General features: G+C 40.6%; 1 protein-coding gene across 2 annotated transcripts in view; it reads right to left on the reverse strand.

Moving 5' to 3' along the window:
- Nucleotides 1-21,291, reverse strand: part of ASTN1 (astrotactin 1) — a 531,426-nt gene that overhangs the window by 223,983 nt on the left and 286,152 nt on the right. For both annotated transcript variants that reach the window (XM_006867074.1, XM_006867075.1), the window contains exon 8: nt 21,061-21,145. In XM_006867074.1, coding sequence (XP_006867136.1) covers nt 21,061-21,145 — 85 coding nt within the window. The remainder of the gene's footprint in view (nt 1-21,060; nt 21,146-21,291) is intronic.

Consider the following 21,291-nt stretch of genomic DNA (forward strand, 5'->3'; position numbering starts at 1 on the left):
CTGTAAATCTTTACATGCAGATCGGCTCGTGGGATCAACCATCGACCTTTCAGTTAGCAGCCAAGCGCTTACCTGTTGAGCCACCATGGCTGCTTTGGCCACCTTTGTTGTTGTTAAGTGCCATCGAGTCAGTTCCAACTCATAGCAACCGTGTATAAGGCTTGCTAAGGAGCAGAAGGCCAGTGCTTATTCTACAGTGCTACACTAGGACTCCTTTGACCATGTTAGAGAGTTTTAAATTTATTCTGTAGGGTAATAGGAATCCCTGGTGAGTTTTAAGCAAGGACAGATCTTTTAGATAGATCCCTTTGGTGGCTGAGGAAGGCTTTGAGGGTTAGACAGGAGCCAGAGAGCCAAGTGAGAAACATTTTATGTTAAGTAGTACAGGTGAAGATAAAGTGGCCAGTCCTAGACTAGTGGTGGTGTTGATGAGGCAATGTGCAAGTGTGAGGGCCCGATGTGGTAAAAACTCAATGGTGAAGACAAGATGCAGCATGCTGGAGTCCACTCAGACTATGACTCAATCCTGGATCTTTGGAAGACCCTGTAGAAATAGCCCTGTCTTATGAATTCCAAGAGGGAGCACCACCAACTGGCTTTCCAAAGATACAGCAAGCCTGATTGAAATCCTCAGGCTTGAGTCCTGAAATCTCAAGACAGGATCATGCAGAAATCTAAACATCTGGGATGAAGTAAATGGTTTCGTTAAACATTATTTTACCCATAATAGACACTGAGCAAATGAGATTAAAAAGCAGGAAGTCAGAAATTAAGAGGTTCCCCAGATAAATGACAAGTAAGAGGTAAAGCCAAACTAAAAACCCAGGCTTATTTGATTCAACTTCAGGACCTTCTTTTTTTTTCTCTCTCTCTGCAATGTACACACACAGACAGATTTTAAACATCATAGCCAATTCCTCAGAGTAATTACCAAGTATATTCTCAGTATTAGATCCTCAGAACCGGTTTCTTTCCCTTCCCAACTCTCATATCATTACCAACTGGAGCCTTAACCATGTTCTCTATGACAGATCTCTCAGAAGCTTAGTTGCTAAATTGATTGAAAACTGAAAAAATGGGCAGAGGTTTTGTAATAGTATCACCAGTCCCTTGCCTGGGCTTCAGTTCAGAGGAATCTCCATTCAGGACCAGAGAAGAGAACAGCTGATTTAATGCACTTGTAGGCTCCTCCTTCTCTCCCTCCACAATCCCAGGTGTGCAAGAGCACAGCAGGGGTTGCTGGGAAATGGAGTCTTTGATGCTGTGTTCTCCCTGCTGTGAAGACTAATAAAACTTCAAAGAGGGCATCCTGCCAAGCTAGGGGCCTCCATGAAAATTTGACTCCAATGTAATTAGGCAAGAGACTTGAGTTTAGACTAATGTGTCTAACACAGGCCCTCTGCTGCCCAGTGAAAAGTACAGAGACAAAGCTTTTGAAGAGCAGGAATGTGTCTTGAGGACAGCTGTGTGATGCCGGTGGAGAGAAGAAGCAAAGTTAAAAGAAGAAAAAAAAAAAAAAAGAGTCTTAGCCAGGGACTACTGGCTAGCGGTCAAAGTTGACAGGTTTATTTTTTTGTTTTTTTGTTAGACTTTAAAGAAGAGAAATTTATTTTCTCACAGTTCTGGAGATCCAAAGTCTTGGTGTGGCACTACAGGATAATGCATTGCACCACAAGGATGGTTTGAACCACAAGGTTGACAGCTCAAAACCACCAGCTGCTTCTCGGAAACCCTAGACAGGGTCTCTATGAGTCAGAACTGACTCAAAAGCACTTAACAACAACAAAAGTCCAAATCAGGGATTCGGCTGTGAAGACCTCTCGCCTAGGTTTTGATGACTGCTGTCAATCCTTGTCATTTTGCCACTGCCTTCGTCACTGTCTCTCTTCCTCCACATGGCACTTCCTTTATTGTTTTTAAAGGTTTTTATTGTGGATTGAATGAAAGTTTACAGCACAGATAATCAGTTTCACATTCAAGAAATTATATACCTTGTTTCATTACAATGATTATAATCCCATCCATGTACCATCAGTTAACAGTATTTCTCTCTATCCACTTAAGCTTGAAAAAAATAACCCACTCAGGCATATATAATAATTTACATCTCCAAAGGGCCCACTCTGCAAGTCTGCCTCCTGGCCACCAGCTCTTAGTCCCTCTCTTCCCATGAATCTAGAGTTCTCAGCCACTCCCCCTCTCCATGCCCCCATCTCTGCCTCCATCTCTGATGTTGCTGCTTCTCTGGATAAGGTCCTGCATTCCGCTTTTGCTCTTCTCCCTTGTAAGTTCTTGGGTTCTCTGTTTCTGGACTGTAAGATTAACCACTCCCCTGCTTTTGTTACAAAACTTCTACCTTTACAATTGTGACAATCGCAAATAGTCATGATAACAATTATTCACTATTGAATCATATGAATCTTATCCCCATCTCTTTTCACCAGACCCATGTAGACAAGATGAAAACTATTCTTTGGGGACTCGTTCTTTCTCCCCACATTCTTAAACTAAACTCCCTCTTGAAACCTTGTAAGCCAGTCACTTCATGCCTTTATCAACCCCTCATTTTAGGTAGCCAATATTTACTAAAAAGATATTAATCAAGCACTTACAATGTTCCAGACAGTGTATTAGATATGACAATACAATGATATATAAAACACACTGCCTGTGCCCTCATAGGAAGAAATGCTCATGATCAGTCACCATGAGATATGCAAATCACAACAACAATGAGAGATCCTTTCACCCTAGTATTAATAGCAAAGTTAAAAAAAAAAAAAATTCTGGTGAGGGTGTAGAAAGACTTAGGACCTCCTACACTGTGAAATAGTGCAACCACTGTGGAAAACAATATGAAGCTTCCTAAAAAAGTGAAAACAGAAATATCATATGACCCAGAAATTGCTCTACTTGGTATATATCCTAGAAACATAAGAGCCACACTATTCATGATACCAAAAAGGTAGAGACAACCTAATGCCCATCAGTGGAAGAATGGATAGACAGACTAGTACATACACACATGGAATACTCTAAAATGTTGAAGAATAACAGTGAATCTGGGAAATACCTCATATCAAAGATGAACCCTGCTGAGTGAAATTAAGTCAATCACAAATGGTCAAATATTGTATGAGACCACTATTGTAAAAATTCAAAAATAGGTTTGCACACTAAAAGAAATGTTCTTTGATGGTTACCAGGAGTGGGAAGAAAGGGAGAGTAATTCACTGGCTTGTTGTTGTTGTTTTTTAGTGCCATTGAGTCGGTTCTGATTCATAGTGACCCTGTATAGGGTTTCCGAGGAGTAGCTGATGAGCTTGAACAACCAACCTTGAAATTCAAACTGATTTTGAAGCCCAACACACTAAGCCACAGTGCCACAGCAAGCTAGAGGGTAGATAACTTGTTAGCTTAGGTGAGGGGGAAGGAGGTTGGCAGAGGAATGATGAAAAGAGGGGAAGACATGGGAGGAGTGCAAGAGTTAAAGGGAACCGAGGTAAATGCTATTATATACACAATCCTGTAATAAAAGTGATCTATAGATAGTTACATAGGCCTAATGGGTGTGTGAGGGACAGTGGGAATATACCCACAAATATATAAAGGTTTGACAGAGGATATTTACCTTTGCTGCCAACATATACATGAATGTGACAGAGCATTATGTTGTTAAGTGCTTTCTTTGATTGGGTTCTGACTCATCGCAACTCTGTATAGGGTTCTAAGGAGCAGCTGATGAGTTTGAACCCTCACCCTGAGGTTCAAACTGACCATACGGTCCAGTGCTTATCCTGCAGCGCCACACCAGGACTCCATGATGGAGCCTAGAGGGCATAAATTATGAAAACTTCTTATACATTACCAAACACATGGAAAGAATGAGTTGTTGGGCCTGGAGGCTCAGAACCATATTCTCAGGCGATACCATGGCCAATTGGCATAACACAGTATATAAAGACTATGCTCTACATCCCACTTTGGTGAGTAGTGACTGGGATCTTGAAAGTTCATGAGACAATTTAAAGTGCAACTATTGGTCTCTCCCTGTCCACAGGAAACCAGGGTAACAAAAACTGAAGACGCTCAGAAACAATTAGTCTAATGGATTATGTGAACATCAATTTCCGCGATCCTAAGACCCGAAGTACTAGATGGTGCCTGACTACCACTGCCAAGTGCTCTGTAAAGATCACAAAAGAAAGTCCTGGATAGAGTGGGAGAAAATGTGAAACAAAACTCAAAATCATGAAACAGGCCAGGCTTACTGGTCAAATAGAGACTGGTGGGACCCCAAAACTATGGTCCTTGGTCACCCTTCAAGTCTAGAACTCAACTCACCCTGTGGCTCAATTTTCAATTAAGCAATAGATAGGTATATAAGGGGCAACAACTCTAGTGAAGTACACACACCATTGCATGATCAACCATACGAGATAAAATGAATAGCATTAACCTAAAGACAAAATTCAGAAAGACTGGAAAAGAAGAAGGAAGTGGGATAAGAGATAATATATTGAGGGGATTGCAATCATTGAAATAAAACAAATGTATGATTGACTGAAGGTAAAACCAATGATCTGTTCTATAAACCTTCTCTCAATTCCCAATAAAAGGTTAAGAAAAAAAGATGTTTCCTCCTTCCTGCCCTAATATAAAATCACTTCTGCCAGTCCATTTCTTATAATGCTTGAATGCCTATCAGAAGCAATTACTACATCTTTATTGAGCACTCACTATATGTAAGACACCATGTCTTATGATCTAGCAGGGAGTCAATATAAATTCATGCATGGAACTAACACAAGGTATTTGTGGCAATTGCCACAAGAGAGAGTCAGAAGTTTAAGGCAACCTAAAGGAGGGAAAAAGAAAGCGATGGCTTTCAAATTGGGAATCAGAGAAGACTTTATGGAAGAGCGGGTATTTGGATTGGGCTTTGAAGAATGGATAGAAATGATTGAGAGTGTGATTGGAGAAAGAGAACAGGAGGGGAAAAAAATGGCCGGAACAAAATCTGGAAGTGGGTACAATAAAAGGTAAGTCTGGTCAGGAGCCAGCAGTTCAAGATCAAAGTTGGAACTAAATGCTGGTTAGTCTTGCAGAGTGCCTTGAATGCAGAAAGAGGCCTGTCCTGAGAGACCTCTTGATGATCATACTGGTCTTCATACATGACACTGAAAGTCTTCTCCTGGGCCAGACTGCTGGAGTCATTCCAGCTACTTCAATTCTACCGTGAGCTTTTGGGCAAGTTATTCAACCCCTCTGTGCCTTGGCTTCTCATTTGCAAAATATGAAAATATGAATAACTATAAAGCATTCAAAGACTTACTGTCACATGGAAAGTACTCAATAAATATTACCTACATGATAAACACTGGACAGTGATCCACAAGGTAAGCAGTTCAAGCCCACCAGCCATTCCAAGACAGAAATATGAGGCTTTATGTTCACAAAAAGTCTAAATGCCCAGAAACCCTATATAGTGTTGCTAGGAGTCAGAATCAACTCAGTGGCACTTAACAACAATAACTACATTATTGTTTAAATGGAGTAACAACAGATATGAAGCACCTAGAAGAGTTTGTACCTCATAAAGGGAGCCCATGACACACTGGTCTACTTCTCTTTCCAGGTTATTGTTGTTAGGAGTGCATGAGTCCATTCAGACTGGTAGCGACTCCATGTAACAGACTGTAATCCTTACGGAAGCAGATCATCGGGTCTTTCTTCCCCAGAGCTACTGGGTGGGTTTGAACCACCAAACTTTAGGCTAGCAGCCAAGTGCTTGACCATTGCACCTCCAGGGCTCCAGATATAGGCCTTGGGGCGCCTCAGATATTTTCCAAATGTATTTCAATGCTGTCTGACACCTTCTCAACAGAAGCAGTTTATTCTCCACCTTTTCATCACAGGCTTCTTCTAAAGTGCTAATGCTTCTGGGAACTAAAGGGAAACAAGATTTGGACGGTGAAGACAATATGATTACCCAAACCCAATCCTTGAGAACCTGGAGTGGAAGGCAATCCTGAACTTCATCCACCTGATCATTGTACCTGTGGCCAACACATGTCTGAGCCACACCTCCCTGCACTTGAGATGAGAAAGTTTAGAGTGCAGAAAAGATCAGAAGGGAGAGGGCTCTTGTCACCCACAGACCATTTTCCCATAGAACATGCTGCCTTCCCAGTAGCATGCTTGTCAAGTTTGTGGGCTCCCAACCATGACATTTACTATGGATGTAATATTTGGATAACTTACCAAACTTATCTGTGCCGCCATTTCCTTATCTATAAAAAAGGGATGGCCTTACAGATTTGTGATAAGATTAAAACATACAGCTTTTAGAAATGTGCGTAACTTTAGTAATGTTGTCGTCGTTGGTAAGTGCCATCGAGTTGGTTCCGACCCATAGCGATGCTGTATAGGGTTTCCGAGGAGCGACTGGTGAGCTTGAACCACCGACCTGGCAGTTCAAATGGCTTTTCAGTCTGGCGCATTAACCCACAGCACCACACCAGGACTAAACATTAAATGCAATTTTAGTAATGTACTGATAGAGTGAGTAACCTGTAAATATTAGCTATTTATTATTATTACCTTGGACTTCTGGTGCTGTGGGTTAATGCACTGGACTGCAAAGTCAGTTTGAACCACAAGGTTGATGGTTCAAGCTCACCAGTTGCTCCTTGGAAACCCTATACAGGGTCGCTATAGGTTGGAACCAACTCAACGCTCAACGGCACTTAACAACAACCACCACCTTCACTTACAAAGTTCAAGCCTTTTGAGGGTTCCATATAAGGCAAGAACTCTTTATAAGGCAAGACTGTAAATGAAATAAAATTGTGTGATCTAGAGGAAAGCATGGCCTAAGAGCCAGAAACAACAACCTCAAGAGTGTAGAGGAAAATTCTGGACAGCTTTGAGTTCTTTATAGAAAGGAGGTAAATCAATGTAAAGAAAAGAAAGCAATGGTCTCAAAGAGCTAGAATGGGTTCACTAACAAGATGAAGGCCCCAATTAAACTCATGGCCATTTTTTATAGCATCTCTAAATTGTTATTTCAAAGGGTTGCAAATAAGTTATCTATTTTGACTTTAGCAAGATGTTCATTCACTGGTTTAGAAAATGCATTGAGTGGCTATTCTGTGCCAAACACTTGATAAAATCATTTATATGGATAGGATGGAAATAAGTGGGTTGAATCATTGTACATTCAAATGAATCACTGTGTGGTTGAACAAGTGTGATCAACAAGTTTCAATTAAGAGGTCAAAGCCAACTTGCAGGAAGGTTTCTGACGGGGGCAAGACTCAGCTCTATTCTATTTAACAATTTCATTAGTGACTCCGAAAGTCATGCTAATTAAAATTTCAGATACTATAAAGTGAAAAAGAAAGCTAATGCATGGGGGAAAAAAGAATAGAAAATCAAAGGATTTCAATGGGCTATAAGCTAAAATAGAACTAGGGTTTACATAATGCATGCAGTTAGGGTAAAACGATTGACTGCACTTTTTAATATATTTTCTCTTGTTGACAGCAGCCTTGTGAAAAAAAGCTGTTTAGTTGACCGCAAACTAAATATAAGCCAACACTTTTACCTTTCTTGTGAAATAACTACAGAAGCATAGCTCAGATTTTAGAAAATACAGGGGAAGAAATGGGCATGCTATATTCTATAGGTTATTTGATCTGTCCTACAATATAGTTTCAAAAGTATAATGACAAATGAGAAATTTTCATAAGAGAGCAGGATCTTTACAATTTGGGAGTTTTGTAATGTAATCTAAAAAATAATTGAATAGTGAGTGATTGTTACCATGACTAACTGCAACTGTCACAATTGTAAAGGTAGAAGTTTTATAGCAAAACCAGGAGAGCAGTTAATCTTACAGTCCAGAAACAGAGGACCCTAGGACCATCAAGGGAGAAGAGCACAAAAGGAATGCGGGACCCTATCCAGAGAAGCAGAGACACCAGAGATGGAGGCAAAGATGGGGACATAGAGAGAGGGAGCAGCTGAGGACTCTAAACTCATGGAAAGAGAGCAACTGAGTGCTGGTGGCCAGGAAGCAGGCTTGCAGAATGTGCTCTTTGGTTGATTAAATTATTATACATTCCTGAGTGTAAAAAGAAAAAAAAGGAGCTAAAATGAATATAGAGAAATACTGTTAACTGATGGTACATGGAGGGGATTATAATCATTACAATAAAACAAAGTATATGATTTGTTGAATGTAAAACCGATGATCTGCCCTGTAAACTTTCACCCAATTTACAATAAAAACTTTTTTTAAAAAAAATGAATAATTGAAATCATTAAGTATATTCAGAAGGGTTAGTAGAGAAATCACTCCATTCACAACTTATAGTAGACACTATGAACATGTAGCGTATGTATGGTGATTCCATTTAATCACAGATACCCAGCCATGCTCTGAGTCCAGATGAACACATGTTTCTAATCCCCACACAAAGGCACCCTGCATAGTGGCATCTGAGTATAAACCTGTTGCTGTGGAGTCAATTCTGACTCCCAGTGATCCTACAGGACAGACTATAACTGCCCTGTAGGATTTCCACAGCTATGATCTTTACAGAAGCAGACCACCACATATTAATCTTGTGGGTTTGAACCACCAACCTTTTGGCTACCAACTGAGCACTTAACAACTGCAACACCAGGGCTTCTGTTCTGAGTATAGAAGGAAACAATCATTCTTTATCGTTCCAAAAGACAAAGGTGACTAAACAGTTAGAAGTTGCAGGAAAATGTATTTTGGCTCAGTCTGAAATAACAACTTTCTTCGAGTCTGCATAACAACAATGGAATGAGCTGCTTTTTATAATAATGTAGCCCCAGCCACTCAGCCTATTGAAATGGTGGATTGGGGTGGGGGGCCATCTATTGGGAAGGCTGTAGGCGGGATTCCTACACTGGGTGGCAGCTTTGATGCTATGACCTCAGTGTGGGCTTCCAACTCTTGAGTGTCTAGAATTGTCAGTGATTCAACTGATAGTCTTACTCCCACTTACTGAAAATAAGGGGAGAGGTAATTTGTCACTCTCAGGAAGGAGTCTAAATATCTAATTTGGTTCAGAAAGCAGAGGTCTGTTTAAGTTCTGCCCAAACTGTCCTTAAACTTGGTAATGCTTGGAAGATGGTTACTACTGTTATTCGTAAGTGTTGCTTATGAAGTACAACAGAAGAATGAGCACATTGCTACAATGATTCAACAGATATTTACCAAGTACTTACAATGTAACTGCAACGTGTTAGGGTACGAGAATATAATGATATATAAAAAACATAGAGCCCATTGCTGGGCCAATGTACCAATCCATCTTGTTAGGGGTTTTCTTCTTTTTCCGACCTTCCAAATTACCAAACATGATTATCATTCTCCAGTGACTGGTTGCTCCTGACAATATATGCTGGCAGTAGTGTTGGAGAAGAATAGTAAAAGTACCAAGGACTGCTAGAAAAACAAACAAATCTGTGTTGGAAGAAGTACAACCAGAGTGCTCTTTAGCAGTCAAGAAGACAAGATCATCTCTCATACTGCAGACATGCTCCTAGGGTCACTATCGACTTGATGGCACCCAAAACAACACCCTCTAAGTACTGAACCAAGAATGGAATTTATTGGCACATGTACTTAGAAGAGTGACTGGCATATAGCCAGGACAGAGTAAATGTCAGCTATTAGAACTATAGAAGGCATTTGTGGTTCAGCAGGAGAATTCTTGAATTTTATGTGGGAAACCTGGGTTTGATTTCAACCAACACACTTACCACACAACCACCATTCATACATTAGGAGGCATGCAAGTGTCTCTAAACAGGTTTCAACAGCACTTCAAGACTAAGACAGACTAGAAAGAAAGGTCTGGAAATCTGTTTTTGAAATATCTGTCAGTGAAAGCCCTATGGATCACAGCAGTCCAATCTGCAACCAATCGTGAGGATGGTGAAGACTGGATAGCATTTCTTTTGCTGTGCGTGAGGTTTCTTGTGAGTGAGGCCCAACTTGATGGAAGCTAACAATAACAAAAGTGAAATTATACTATCGTTTAGTGCTGTTGAGTCAGATCTGACTCATATTGACCCTGTATAGGATTTCTGAGGAGCAGCTGATGACTTTGAACCTCCAACCTTGAGATCAGCAGTCCAGTGCTTATCCAGGGCCCCTATTAGTATCTGTCGTATTCGTACCACCAATACTACTACTATTCTTGCAGGGTAGTTTGCTATAAGCTGTCATATAAAGTCCTGTGGGTTATTGGTACTCAATATTCATTCAACTACAGATAGGCTTTTTCTAATGTGGAATATGTTCCCACATGTGACCCTCGCAATCTTCTATTGTAGCATAAACAAAGGAATCCCTGCTCTTTTGGAGATGGGAGGAAGCCCATGCTGAGAACTGTTGTCTGGAAAACCCCATATAGGTCCTAAGTCAAGGAATCTTCTCAGTGTGGAAAACCTTGTGGAAAGGTTAATAACCTTGGAAATGGGAGAATAAGAGAAGTAAAAGGTGATTCCAATTGTTCAGCTGCATTGTAATTTAATGAAAGGAACCAAGATGTTGGCTTCACTACTTTGTGACTCTGGTCAACTTACGACTAGCCTCAAATCATAACATACATAGTTCGCATTTATGGTGTTGTGTGTTAACTCATCTGTCATAGCGACCCTGCATAGAGTTTCCGAGGAGCTGCTGTTAGCTTTGAATCACTGACCTTGGGGTTAGCAGTCCAGTGCTCATCCTATAGTGCCACACCAGGGCTCCAGTTCTCATTATAGATGCATATATTTTATAAATATAAGTATACAGATACAAATTATTTATATATTTTCTTCTCTCTCTCTGTTTCTCTCTGTCTCTCTTTCTCTCTCACACAAACACACATATGTAACAAAACCAAGAACTATGATGCTGTTTAGGTAAAAATCAAAAATTGTGCCTGAACAAACAATTGTTTCTAGGGGGTGGTACTTCACATCATTTGGATTTTGTTTTTGATACACTGTGGTTTTATTACTATTATTTTTTAAGATTTTCTACCAATTACAGGAATATCTTTTGCATAAAGAAAAAATAATAAATTAAGACAAAATGTTCAGTTACAAAATGGTGATTGCTCTCTAATTTCTGGAACTATTTAACATTTGAAAATCTAGGAAGAATAATTATAGGATGAGTACTTTGAATTAGAATTCAAAGTATCTAGGAAGAAAAAGTCCTCAAAATTATTTTTACTGAAATAATTTTTTTTTTTCACAGAAATTGTAGGTGGAACAAATATTTCTAACTTCTCAGCTCTTAAAAATTATCTTTTATAAGGATTTTTATGGATTCATGTTTCAAAAAACAGGTAGCACTGTGCTCTGCAGATAAAGAAAAAGTAGGTGCTGTTCAGTTGACTCAGATTCATGGGGACTCCGTGTGTCCGAGCAGAACTGTGTTCCAGAGGATTTAAAATGGCTGAGTTTTCAGAAGTAGATCACCATGCCTTTCGTCCAAGGCAATAGTATGTGGACTCAAACCTTCAATCTTTATGTTAACAGTATAAACCATTTACACCACCCAGAGACTCATGACCAGAAGACAGCATGCAAGCTTAATAACTGACAAATATTAATTAGCATTCCAGGAGAGATCCCCTCAAACCTATCAATGGCTTTGAATTTGCATTGCATTAATTGTGCTGACTGTGAGAGTCATTGCTTGGTGTTCAAATAGTCCTTTGTTACATACAGTTATAAAGATGCTTGCTGTGGGTGAGAATTTTGACCTAAATTCTATACCCTTAATCACTTTTTTATTTCCTCTCCAAACAGGTTAAAACGGAGGTTTTTAAGTTAGATATTTAGAGCAACATCCCCATGGAAAGTTTTGAAGGAAAGTGTTCCTCAAGGATACTTTCCAAGCTTCATCCTTTATCTTTATCTCTCTCTTTTTTTCTTTTCGCTCCAATTTTGTGATTATACAAGGAATACATGCTCATTGTGAAATTATGGGAGAGAACAAAAATGTTTACAGAAATGTAGGGCAGGCGGAAATGGGAAGAATAATTTGATGCATAGAAAGAGAAATGGGGAGGAAATATGCCAAAATGGTAATGGTAGTTTTCTCTGAGCATAAGCTAATGAGTGAATTTCTTTCTATTGATATTTAAGAAAAAAAGATAAATAGTCAAGATCTCCATAGCTATGGGAAATAGCACCCTTCTCCAACCCAGTATTCTTAGACCCAAACTGAGGCAGCTGAAGGTCTAGGGAACATCCCTAGTGGAAAATATGCCTTCAGTAGAATATATAAATTCAGGACACTGTCTGGAAAGCAGAGCCAATACATAAAACATTCATTTTTATAAAATTGAAACAATTTATCTTCCATTCTTGAGCAGATGGGAGGGTAAATTGAGGTTGATTTTGTTTTCACCCTTGTGGTCATGTTGGAGGAAATATGAGTGTTCCCTCCCCCAGCACTGTTTAAAATAAGTCTCTCCATGCTGTGACTGGACTGGGCACAGACCAGAGTGTGTTAGAAGGTAGACAGTACTGTAGGTGACTCCTGGGAAAGAAGGGGGATGAGGGTGCATCCCCTCAGTCCTGGGGAGAGGAGTGGGCTCCAGAGAAGCAGGCAGTAGACTGTCCAATGCCCACCCTCCCATCTACATCAGAGAACTCTGATTCTCAGAGTGTTACATGTGCTTCACATTGCAACTCCTTCAGGTCTTTATTTACCCGATGGATTTATCTCAGTACCTGCTGTTACTATAAAACTGGACCTCGAGCTACATGACATTGGACAAATCACCTCTCTGGATCTCTGCCAGCCAGTATAGTGCAAGGAGTCCTTTAGGATGCACTCAGCCACTAGTTTACAAATGTGTCCTTATTTTCATGGGAAGGGGACAATGCACCTGCTAAGAGCAAATCCAAGGAGATGTTATGTCTTGCCTGTGATGCAGAATTATTTGGGGGTACTTTTACGAATCGGGCTGTGGGCTGCAAGGTCAGCAGTTTGAAACTACCAGCTGTTCCGCGGGAGAAAGAGGAAGCTTTCTGCTCCCGTAAAGATTTACAGCCTCGGAAACCCTGTACAGGGTCGCTATGAGTCGGAATCGACTCCACGGCACATAACAACAACAACAACAATCCAATGTACCAATTCTGAGTCCTCTCCAAGATCTATAAAATGAAAATATCTGGGGGAGGGGGACAGAAATAAGGAAGTAGTACTATAAATACGGTGATTCTTAAGTAGCTGACCCACAGACTGGCATCAGGAAGTCACTAAGAGGGTATTTTTCACTTTTGCATTATCCAGCATCACCAAGAAGGTTATCTTTGCCTCTAAGAGGAAAGCAAGGGGCATCACCAAAAACGGCTACACCCAAGGCACGCGCTAATCACCAGTGCGTTATACACACTAGAACAAGGTACCCTTCTGGGTCAATGTGCTCCTTTGGCCCATCGTTTACTTGCCTTGGAAAACACAGGCTAGATTCCAGCTTTCAGTTCCTTTCAGAGGATGTCCTTCTGCCATGTAGAGTATATCATTATATGCAACTGACTGCCCACACACTTTCTGAGAACATGGCTCAAGTTAACTGTGTATTCACTTGAGAGAAAATTCCTGAGAACAAGGATTTTCCCATGTTGGGAACGTGATTCTATTAAGCCTCTCTCAGGAGATCCTAGGAGCAGGAGATCCATTGCAAGCACTCTAGTACTGTCTGCTCCCTCAGAGGGGTATCAGTTCTTGTTCTAGGGGGCAACTCTGCAGCTGGCATCAGGTCTCTAGAAAGAGAAGGAACTGGTATATTTACATTTAATTCAATGAGGCCCAATCTACTGAGATGGATAGGGAACAACACAAGCTACATTGACACTGACTCTGGGAGAAGAGAATAAAAAGGAAGTGAAGAAAGGCAGAGCGATAAAGAGCCAAATGAATACAAGGGGGCTTCAAAAAGTTTGTGGGGAAATCCCATTATCTTTTCATTCCATTGTCCCACATTTCTGAAGCCCCCTTATACACTGGAGACCTTTGTCAGGAATAAGTGACAATGATTAGAAGAAAGAGATATGTGGAGAGAGATACATGCAGAGAAAGCGGGACAATAACAGAGCAAATGGGAGGATAATTGTATTTGTGGATGGCCTGGCAGGGGCTGCAGTTGGGCACAGATAATGAGGTCTGGGCTACAGGGCAGAGCAGGAGGCCACCCAGAGATAAGGGAGCAGAGACCTTGGCCAGCAAGTCTTGTCTAAGGGGAAAGGCCAAGGGTGCATCAGAAACCAGAAACCAGCACAGGGGTGAAAGGCAAGAGCCAAATGATGAGCTAGAAATGAGCAAAGGAAAGTCAGGAAATACCGTATGCCACAAAGAGTCACTTTTTTTTTTTTTTAAGTAGCTTCAAACAACACTTACTTACTATCTTATACCTGAGGCCAGAAGACGTCCTAGTGGTGCAGTGGTTAAGTGCCTGACTGGTACTTGAAAGCTCCATGGTTTGAAACCACCAGCTGCTTCACGAGAGAAAAGATGTAACAGTCTGATTCCATAAAGATTTACAGCCTTGGAAACCCGAAGGTGCAGTTTTTACTTTGTCCTGTAGGAGTCCCAGTGAGGCACTGTGGATTAATGCACTGGGCTGCAGGGTACGTTTGAACTGAAAGGTTGGTAGGTTAAGCTCACCAGCCAATCCTGGAAAGCTCTACACAGGGTTGCTATTAGTCAGAAATGATTCAATGGCAACTGGTTTAGTGTGGAGTTTATATCAGGTCTGTAGTCTGACACTGGGTTAAAAGCAAGGTGTTATTGGCAGGACTGCATTTCTTTCTGGAGACTCTAGGGGTGAATCCATTTCCTTCCCTTCTATCTTCTAGAGGATGTCCACATTCCTTGGGTTGTGGTCCCTTACCTCCATCTTCAAAGCCAGCAACATCACATCTATCTGACACTTCTGCATCACACCTCTCTTTCCAACCACAAGCAGCTATGGTTTTCTGCTTGTCTGAGTCACTATAGAAAAGACTTTGGGCTGTTCAAAGCACACCTAATGTTATCTAAGACGCAGGCTTGTAGTTATAGCTGCATCTTAGCATTCTAGTAACTGACCTAAAAAAACAGTATAGGGTTTACACTAAGATTATCAGCAGAGAGAAGAGTCTTGCTCAATTTTAGGCGGCCAGTATAAGTAAGCATGGGATTTAGTTCTTTTTGAATAATCAGTAGAAGCTGGTCTCTCCTCAGTACCTAGAACTCAAGGCAAAGCTATCTTTCCCTACAGGTGCAGGCTATTGTTCTGATAGCACTCTCTAAGTAAACATTCAGGAGTGTATCATCCAGAAAGGGCCAAATAAAAGTATTGCCTGACAGAGACATATGCTGATCAAAACAGGGGTTGAGGTTAGCCAAGAACACAGTCTGCATTCTGACTTGAAAAGGACCCTGGATTCATTGCCTTGTTTTTGTTCCTTATATAGATTTAGCTGTGGGATAAAGCACTGGACCACAAGATCTGTTTGAACCATAAGGTAGGCAAGTCAAACTCACCAGCCGCTCCTTGGAAATCCTATACAGGGTCACTGTGAGTCAGAACTGACTTGACAGCACATGGCAACAACAACAACAAACTCTGTCATTCCGGGGAGCGGGGGCAGAGAGAAGCAGTAGAAATACATGGAGAAAACACCTGGGATAATGGAAAGGTCGTACTAAAGCAGTGTGGGTTGTATGAATGAGTGTTAAGTGTGTCTCTGTAAGTTCATGTGTGCCTCTCTGGGAATGGACTGGCAAGTGTGTTTCCTTCTGAGTAGGCAGTGAGAGAAGGTGGTGTTCTCAGGAGCAGGGCCATTCCTGACACCAGCTTAAAGCTTTGGTGAAACACCTGTTCATTTTCCAAAGCAGGTTCCTTCCTGTCTCATGAATGAGCACTCTATCACGATCCTTCAGTGTTGAAATCTAGTGACATTTTATATTTCTTTAGTGAGGAATAGTCTTGGTATTTCCTTCTGTGTCTGAGATGCAGAATAAGAAATAAGAGTATTATTTATTGGGAATCTGCAAATGTATGAATTTAATCTAATTGTGGAATTCTGAAAATGTATCTAGAGGTCCTTTGGTACATTTTTAATTTAACAATTAAAAAACAAAAGCCTCTCTTAATGATATCCAAAGTAGCTAAATAAATTTGGAGTCTTTTTCCTGTTCAAACTTACCAGGCATTCCTTGGAAATCCTATACAGGGTCGCTATGAGTCGGAACAGCTTTGAGGGCACTTAACAACAACAACAACAACAACAACAACAATATTTTCTGTAGATCAATCTCTCTTGCTTCCACCTTCATTTATTGTTTTTGTTTTCTTGTCTGTAAAAATTTTTGATTTGTCCTTGCTGTCCTAGCAAACAAATAGCAAATACTGACACTAACAGTCTTTGGTTGTATCCCTTTAGCCACAGGAAGGGAGGCTGAGGGGATTAAGTGAATCCATGCAGAGAGACAGAAGACAGGGTAAATCACGTGCTGGGGTAGAACCTTTCACCCTTGGTACTTTGTCTGGTAGTCATGCCATGGGTTGTGTTGTGGCAGGAAATGACAGATTTTGTTAGCAGCCTCAAAGACCGAGGCTGTGACCTCCAACATCCCATGTTCTTTTAATAACCCATTAGAAATCTGTCACCCATGACTTTGTTTAAAATCTTTTAGAAGCTATTTTTACTTTTAGTGAGTAGGACCTTCTTGTGTAACGCAGTCTATGATTTCACAATCTGCCACCTAGATCCCCTCTCACCTGAGTGAACTAGAGCAACCAGCTTCACCACACCTATCAAAGTCAGGCCTGCCTTCTGCTTGGGCACTGTGGGTAGGAATGGAGTCACCATGAAATGGCTGCAATTCCCTTTATTTGCATTTCTTGTTGGTATGGCTGCCAATTCTGTCATTTGCTGTTTGGTCTTATATATTTTTATGCACAAGATAATCTTAGGAATATGTTTTTTTTGGAGACTCAAGGTAAGTAAAAATCTACATAGCACCAAGAAATGTGATTTGTGTTTGCTGGTTTAGGTTTGTTTTGATTTATTATAAAAGAGCTAGAAAAAATAAGATGTAGTAAGGAACCCTGGAGTGCAATGGTTAACAGATGCTAACTGAAAGATTGACGGTTTGCACTCACCTAGCAGTTGTGTGGTAGAAAGATCTGGAGAGCTGCTCAGGTAAAGACTGAAGCCTAGAATAACCTGTTGGAGTAGTTCCATTGTCATGGGGTCTCTATGAGTCGAAGTCAACTGGACAGCACCAAAAACAACAAATGAGAAGATATCCCACCAAGTATATAGACACATTGAAACGTCACTGTATGTACAAGGTTTTAATGGCAAAAACTAGCAAACAAAGCCTTTTGGAATCTAGTCCTGTCACTACTGCATTACGCTATTAATTTCTGGAAAACTCCTATTTCTTTGTTCCTAGTGGTGGTCACGAATTCGGCTGCAAACTGCAAGGTCAGCAGTTCGAACCTACCAGCTGTTCCGTGGGAGAAAGGTGAGGCTTTCTGCTCCCGTAAAGATTTACAGCCTCAGAAACCCTGTACAAGGTCGCTATGAGTTGCCACATAACCAACCAAATATAGTGGGTTGAATGGTAGTTCTCTAAACAGTATGTCCACATGGAACCAGTGAATGCGGTGACCTTATTTTATAAAATATAGAAATAAACATGTTTGCAATATAATGAAGTTAAAGATCTTCAGATGATATCATCCTGGAGAAGGGGAGAAGACACACAGAAGATAAAAGATGGTGGCAGAGACTGGAGTGATGCATCTACAATTCAAGGAATGCCAAAGATTGCTAGCAGCCCCCAGAGTCTATGAAAGAGGTTCAGACAGATTTTCCTTCAGAGCTTCCAGACGGAACCAACCGTACTGACACTTGGATTTCCAACTTCTGCCCTAGAGAGCTGTGAGAGTCAGTTGTTGTTGTTTTTAGTCAGTCCGTTTGTGGTAATGTATTACAGCAGCCTCGGCTCAAAATTTAACTGCTCTTCTCACTTAAGTAATTCCATGTGCTATAATCCCCAAGACCTTTTCCTTTATGGTAGTATGTCTTGGAGTTATTTGCAATTGTTTGTTATGTGCTCATCTAGAGTGCTAATTCTTCCAAAGCAGAAACCACATCTTCTCATGAAATAGAAGTAATCTAGCACAGCTTGACAATGCCATGAATATTTGTTGAAAACATGAATAAGAGAATAAATGATGGACTCTATTTAAGAGACGTTTCCTATAAATGAACTAGATTACTCCCATGAGAAATAAGAATAACAGAAACTCCAGTCAGGTGGAAAATGAGGTAAAGCTGGATAAAGCTAACCAGAATTGTCCATTGGTAACTTCTTGTACTAGCGTCCGTGATCAATTTTCTTCCTGGTTTGAAAGACACAAATGCTTATTGCTATTTTTACCCTGGTGCATTAACCTAGATTTTTCATAAGGGAATTGGTTTTAACTATTATTGGCCTTGGATTTTATTTTTGTTTAAAAGAATGCTCCACTATTTTTGTGTATTCAGTACAGAATGCTACGTGAAAAGCATCAATACTCACTCACACATGTGTGATTACCTTCACCTTTTGGAACATAAAATAAAATAATCAGGAAAATCAGACCTACCATTGATTTTTCAATAATAACCCAATATGTATCACCAGTTGGCAATCTGTCAGGCAGTTTTCAATTCAAGTGACAGTCTTCATAGTCAAACCCATTTCCATTAATTTTGTGTGAATCATTTAAAGAAACATGACATCAGATCTCTGATTTTAAATCAGATGTACGCAATTGTCTACTTTTCGTTTATCTTGTCATTGTATGAGGAAAATGCAGTCATTAGTCTGGCGCATTGAAAAAAAAAAAAAACTCATGTTGCTTATCACTGCTGGTTCCATTATCCTCAAGATAGTCACTTTTCCCCCCCCTAACAGTTGCTCCATTATTTTATTAGTGTCCAAAATGAGACCTCCGTAGACAGTGATGATCAAAGAATAATGGAAATTAGAGATGGAAATGATAGATTAGGTCTCCTTGTCTATTTCCTGGGGCTAATGTTCCTGTCAATCTGTAACTCAGTGCTTTAGCCTGTCTTGTTTTAAATGACACCAATGCTGTGGCCTCCACCATTTCCCTTGAGGTTCTTGTCTACATCCTAAGACTGTCTCTACACACCGCCAGAGGGAATCATAAAGGCTTGTGCAATTATCAAGGGAAGTCAGACCCATCCTCACATGACCCATACAAGGCAAGAAATGTGGAAGCTTGAGCGATTAACCACCAAATCCAATCACTGCAGAGAGCCAGCCAGGATCATTTCAGTCCCAAAGTGAAATGATAGTTTTTAGTTGTTTTCCTTCAGCAGCAAGTTTGAGAGCTAAGAGACAGAGAGGTGGTTATCCTTCATCCTATACAATATTCTACTCCATAAGAACCATAGTCAACTGAAATTCTCAGCAAGGCCATCACACAAATTGCAATTCTGGCTCCCCAGCAACTATGCAAACATTTCCAAGGGTTAAGAGAGTCAAGGGAATAAGTGGGACTTAAATAGTGAGTGTTCTTCTTTATTCATATCCCTCTTGACATCAATTACCAAGATGCCGACCCTTTATACAATAACAAGTCCACTTACAGGTATATGTCCTTCTACAAACACCTCTCTCTGCATTTTGTGGACTTCTCTCTGATCTAATCTCAAATTCGATCAAAACTGAGCAATCCTTCATTTTCACTAACAGAAAAAAGGTCATGGCACTTTGACTTCCCCAAGCTTTTTGACCCATGACTCAAATTTTCATTCCCTGACTTTTTTCTTTCCTGTCCTTATCATTCAACTTCAACCCGTTCCAGAACATTTGCCCTCTTCTAGCATCTGTGGGCATCTATCATGTCTTGACTTTGTCATCAGCTGGCCAAGTTCTCTGAGTTGAGTTCTTCTATCCCTTCATCATAAATCACTCCCTTGGGCTCTTCAATCATTTTTATTGCTCTTCTCCAAGCTCTCACCCATTTGTCTCCATATATATTGCTCTGAGGAGCCCAGGACTATATTCAATATTCTAGGCTTAGTTTCACCAGATTCACACAGAAGGGGCTGACTATCCACCTCTGGGATGTGAATCTTCTATGGATATGCCTGAAATTACATTGGTTTCTTTCTTTCCACCTTGTCATCGACAGCAAAAACATATCTAATTTGCAGTGCAACCAATCACTCCAAGATGTATTTTGCCTTCCTTTCTTTCTAGTTGTTCCTGTTTCATCGATTATTACTATTAGCATTCATTGATCCCTTTCTCCTCCCACCACTCCATGGCCCGGCCAATGCAGAACGCAAACTCTTAGCATCTAAAACAAAGTGAAATGTTGCTTTAAAAAAGCAACAGAGAAGGGAATTATTTTTAGTCCCAACATATGTATTTGGGAGAGAGGGATGTGTACAAAGGATTTGCAGAGAAATGGTAATTGGGCATCAGGCAAAGGTACTATCTTGCTCAATACAGAGTATTCCCTGAGTCTTTACAGTTCCCCCTGCTGACAGTTCTGGTGGAGACACATTTCTACTCATGTCAGTCTTGCAAAGCTCATCGAGCTCTGGAAGAGCTACAGAGGAATCTGTGGGGCTTCGTGTGTCTCCAATAAACTCATCAGCTAAGTTCTGCCTGTGGAATCCTTGTGGCAGGCGGTGGTGTGAAAAAGAAGAGAGGGACAGCTTGATTTTCAGATCCCAGCTGGAAGCTGCAGGGCTGCGAGTCAGAGGCCCCGTTTCTTGACTCGTAAATGGAGAAAAAGATGATATGGACGTCATTGCAATGATATAAATATGGAAATGAACAATGACATTTTTACCCATCCGCTGTACAGAATATCACCACCCTTTCACTTTATTTCTCTAGAAGCAGTTTCTCCACGTCATGCCTCTGCAAGAGAGTGGTGATATTTTGGGAATCAGCTAACTGGCTGTTACCTCACTTACCCCTGGTTTGTCCCCCATTCATTCCGAATGCAGAGGTGCTTGTGTACTGGGTCCTTCATGTATCCTTCATAGCAGAGGCATTCCCCTTAAAGACAAGTAAGATGGAGAACAAGAAACATGAATGTCTTGATTAATGTCTATGTTTTAAAAAAGTACTATCAAATAGTGAGACTAAATGCTGCCCCTAATAAGGGTATGAATGAGACCATATATCCCATTGTCTCATACCAG

Source organism: Chrysochloris asiatica, unplaced genomic scaffold (genome assembly GCF_000296735.1).
Source record: "Chrysochloris asiatica unplaced genomic scaffold, ChrAsi1.0 scaffold00100, whole genome shotgun sequence".
NCBI classification, from domain to species: domain Eukaryota; kingdom Metazoa; phylum Chordata; class Mammalia; order Afrosoricida; family Chrysochloridae; genus Chrysochloris; species Chrysochloris asiatica.